Below are 4671 nucleotides of genomic sequence, written 5' to 3'. Positions count from 1 at the left end.
AGAGTCCGAGGAATGATCCTTGTGTGGCACCCAAACCTCACGATTAGCAGTCTCCGTTATGCGCGGAGGAGACACAGGGGGGCGTCGACGATAATCCGCATAGACGGCTCTGCGATCATTTCTGAAGTCCCGATCAACTGAGGGTTTGAAATGTCTGATACGCCGATCATCATTTACATGGTAAGGGTGACGCGGGCCTGGGAGCGCATCATGTTTGTCAGCTCTTTCGGGTCTAGCCTCAGACCTCACTGATCAATCTGCTCCTCTCCTTCTTTCGGCAGGCCTGTCTAGGGTCCTTTCTTGGTTGATACTCCTAGGGGCTTGAGAAGAAGAGGTCCTAGTGGGACAGTGGTCTTGGTCATGAGAGAGTGATTGGCAGGAGAAGCAGTGTTTCTCAAGTTTTTCATATTCTAATTCCACCTCTTTGATTTCGCCTGATGGCAAGCTTATCTCAAGGTGTCTCTAAAGAGGAAGGAGTCCGTTGATGGTGATTCGAACTCTTCCATTGTGAACATCTTTTGACTCAACGCGGCCCAGTTCAGAGCCAATGGCTTCTAGCGCTTCTTCCGTCCAGTAGTGGAGCGGGATACCGTGGATTCTGATCCAAAACGAGATGATAGAGGGGAAGCTGTCCGAAACTACAGGTTCCCAACGTTGAAGCATAATCATCCATCTCTTAAAGTGGTAAGGAGCTTTGAGAAGAATGCTCTGAAGGTCCTTTTCCGACTCAAAGGTAAACTGAAACAGGTGTGGACCCAGATTGGAGTGGATTTTACGTTATTTATCATTGAACCGGAGACGTGCCAGTGATGTAGAAAGAAATCTACCAGTGCGTGAGTGTTTTGGGCCGCCGGGTTAGTAACCCTGCCAATGAGAGATAACTTGTTTTGTTCGATGAGAACAGAGTTATTGGTCGCAGGGATAGGAATGGGGGCTCTACGCACTGGAGCAGATGGAACAGATGGAGCAGCGGTCCATTTACCTTTCTCAGCAGTGGAGAATCGGCTAGCCATTGAATCAGGGGTTGAGAGCTCCGAGACTTGATGATGAAGATGACGGATTAGGGGGTAACGCAAGTAAAACGGTCCCAAGGTGGGCAAGAACTAGAATAAGCTAGTACTCCTGAAACTCTAATCCCCACAGGTCGAGTGTGAGAGTTGAAGCTGTTCAAGTTCCGTAAGTAAGAACTGAGCAAGCTCTGTTTTCACCAGCGAGCGTGAGATTAGCCTTCATGATGTGGTCTTCAGGCAGCAGCGGCGGACCCTCCGACGTTGTCGTGGGCTGAACCCGGCGAGGGTTTAACCAGAGAGGCGGAGGAAAATAGATGTGGTTTTCCCGATTTGAAAATTTGCCAAAAGAGGAGGTAAAACCAGGTAGATGAGCAAAGTCAGAGTCTGCAGGTCAACCTCTGTAACCGAAAAAGGAAACAAACCAGGTAGAGTGAAACCGTGGGGAGCTCAAAACCAGTTAGTCAATCCTGTCTACGGAATCAGACCTAAGAGAAAAACCATGGTTAGGTTTTTGAATATATGCTTCTTATACATTTTTGAGAAACATTATTTAATGAAAAGTGAAAACAAAACAAAAATTGTGTATTTCATGTTTCTTCCATAACACAGAAGATTGTGTATTTCATGTTCTAACAATATAGTTTATCACAAGGGAACTTTCGTAGGAATCTTATTAATTCAACACAAAAGAACAAAATAACAATTGGATTCTTTCCAAGAACACTGAACTGGAAACTTCAGAAGGAAAGATAAATGCCAAAAAACAAACAAAATAGTGTTTTGGCATAGAATCGAATGGGACATATTTTCAAGTTATCTGGCTCCCGGGGCAAACTCTGAAGCAGAAGTGAGACTAATGTCACAACTGAACCCATTGAGTACATCTCTTGGCTACCCTGTCTCCTTGCAATTTCCAAGGCGACACACTCGTTCAGCTCCATCACAACCTGTACCATTGTTGGTCTCTGGTTTGAAGACGGGTTCACACAACCAGAGGAGAAGCCAGACTTTTTTTTCCATGGGTGCATACAATAATACAAGTTAAAATAACTAATAAATATAGTGATGTACAAGGGTATCAAACTCAGGTTCTTTGGAAGATGAGGGTGCACTTTAACCAAATAGGCTATATGAACCTTAATGTCCAATGTAAAGTTTTGCAAAATAAAAATAATAGGGGGCGCACGTGCACCCTTACTCTTCCACCTAGCTTCGTGATGCGCCCCAGTCTATGGATCAGCACATGGAATCGGCATTGGATGATGATCAGGACGATCAGATTATTTCGACTGAGGTTCATCCATCCGTTCGTACCAGACTGACTGACCGAGCAGTGTACCGGATCAATCTGCGTATGTCCGGCAAAAAGCTTAGGCTGGATCCACGTCCCGCGGTCCGAACTGACCGTACTGAAGCCCGTCCTTCCCGACCAATTCGTCAAGCTAGGACTGATGATCGAGCCAGAATCAACTTCGAACGCACCGATTCCGATTCAGACCGTAGTTTCTCATTTCTCGTTAGGCTGGGCCGTACCGCATGTACTGATGGACGTACTGATGGACTGACCGACTACTTTTATTCGATCTTCGAGTTTGATCATCAGGAATTCTCTAAGGCAACAATACTGAAGTTCTCAGATGATCTCGGTCACATTTGGTCCAGTTCAGTTCGTGAGAAACTCCATTCAGGACGAACGGACTGTCCGGCTCATGTACTGGCCCTTACCGCGGGTTGTGCCGCCGAATACATTGAATCTGGACAGAAGTAGGCAAAGAGACCATTGACCAGTCTTCTTGTTCTTTTCCGTGTTTGACTAGATCTGGTCAAGCTTATGTTTTCTATGCATTGTTTTTACACATTTCTCATCAATTCTCTTTGACTAAGAATTCTATAAGTATGTAACTCAACTTCAGATTTTGGATCGATTTTCCTTTTATAAAACTTGAGTTTTTACTCTCTTTGTTCTTCTTCAAGAACTTGTCTTGATTGCTTGGTGTGGTTAGCTCCAAACAATTCGCTCTTTCTCGTTGGACCGGTGAGTCACATCCGACAACAGATTGAAAAACGTCTCCTTCTCGGACCTGTGAGTCATATCAGACGACAATTAGACAGGGGAATATCGAAGGCCGTTCCGCACCCTTCGTGAGACCCAACGATCCATCCGTTCTCCCTTCAGAGTTCTTATCAAAACCGTACCGGCTGAGTGTTCCGTTCTTAGGGCGTATCACTTCGCCCCTGCACACAACCTAGAGCCAGCTTATCAACAATGCTCCTTATGTCTCCTTTGGTGAGCATGAACCCAACCCATTCATTGATATGAGGTCTTTCTCGGGTTTTATCAATCACCGGCTGGTTTGTTACTATCTCTAATAGAACTACTCTGAAGCTGTAGACATCACTCTTCTCGCTTAGCCAATTTGTTCTGTAGTACCTGAGATAGTATATATAGAAAGGTTTCACAAACATTCTTCATTGTTCATTTGAGAAAGGCAGACTCTTGATTACTCATTCAATCAACTCACTCGGGGTCTAGGTAACCAGGTGTGCCCGCAACCACTGTCGAGACATGACATTCACCATCGATTGAAAAAGATCTTGACAGCCCAAAGTCAGCTAGTTTTGCTCCAGACCGGTCATTCAATAAAATGTTGGTCGTTTTCACATCTCTATGAACCATAGGAGGCCTACATCCATTGTGCAGATACTCCAATCCTGTTACAAATGGTTATTGCTTATGCCAGTCTTTGCTTTCAGACCTCATAACCAGAATAGGCAACATTTTCTTGTCATGAATCAGACAAAGATAGAGAGAATAATTCATAGTTTTATTCACCTTGTGCTGCCTCTACAGCTATTTGCATTCTGTTTTCCCAGGTTAGTACATTGCCTCCGCGTTTTCCTGTAACGGGCTTTGAATGTTTTGAACTGTAGCGTTTTCGACTAAATTATAGTCTCTTTAGCCAAAACGTTTACCTGACATATTCTCCCTCAGGTCTCCGTTTGCCATGTATTCATAGATCAGAGCCAAGTTATCTCCATCATCACAATACCCCACAAGTCCCACCAAATGTCTATGGTGAACTCTTAAGAGAAGCTCCACCTGATAAGATTTATAAAGTTAGATTTTGATGATTATTAGAGAAACTTATCATTACTTAAAAACAAGGATTAACCGTAAGGACATATTTTTTAGCATACCTCTGCCTTGAATTCTTTATAGCCTTGAGCTGATGAATGAGAGAGCATTTTCACAGCTACTTGGGCATCATCCAAGTTTCCATGATACACTGTTCCAAAGCCTCCTTTGCCAAGAACCCTCTGGAAGTTATTAGTCATCCTCAGTACCTCGGGATAAGTGTGTTAGGAAATATGCGGTCAAATTTTGCGGAAAACCAGAATTTGCGGAATTTATGGGAGCGGGAAAACACACACAAAATTGTTAACGGAGTTCGGCCAACTTTTGCCTACGTCTCCGGACCTGCTACAGATCTTTTATTATCAACCCGGGAAATTTTTACAAGCTCTCAACTCACACCCGACCCCAAATACACTCAAGAAATTACACTTAATTTCTTATAGAGAAAGATTTTCTCACAAGAAAGATTTTTTTTTTTTTCTCTCTCTTGCTCACTCTCTTCTTCTCTTGTTTTCTCTTTGTTTT

General features: G+C 43.7%; 1 protein-coding gene and 1 pseudogene across 1 annotated transcript; both read right to left on the bottom strand.

The window, feature by feature from the left end:
* Positions 1 to 462: 462 nt before the first annotated feature.
* On the bottom strand, positions 463 to 1013 carry LOC106297457. The gene is made up of 2 exons (XM_013733691.1): positions 828 to 1013; positions 463 to 738 (listed from the first exon to the last, which is right to left on the bottom strand). Exons 1-2 carry the CDS (start codon positions 1011 to 1013, stop codon positions 463 to 465), a joined length of 462 nt encoding a protein of 153 aa, XP_013589145.1.
* An 810-nt stretch (positions 1014 to 1823) lies between these two features.
* The window catches only part of LOC106299291, a 58476-nt pseudogene continuing 55628 nt past the window's right edge, over positions 1824 to 4671 (bottom strand).

The sequence above is a fragment of the Brassica oleracea genome, chromosome C6 (assembly GCF_000695525.1).
Source record: "Brassica oleracea var. oleracea cultivar TO1000 chromosome C6, BOL, whole genome shotgun sequence".
Classification (NCBI taxonomy): Eukaryota; Viridiplantae; Streptophyta; class Magnoliopsida; order Brassicales; family Brassicaceae; genus Brassica; species Brassica oleracea.
Note: the sequence above shows the minus strand (reverse complement) of the source record. Positions and strands in the feature narration are given on the sequence as shown.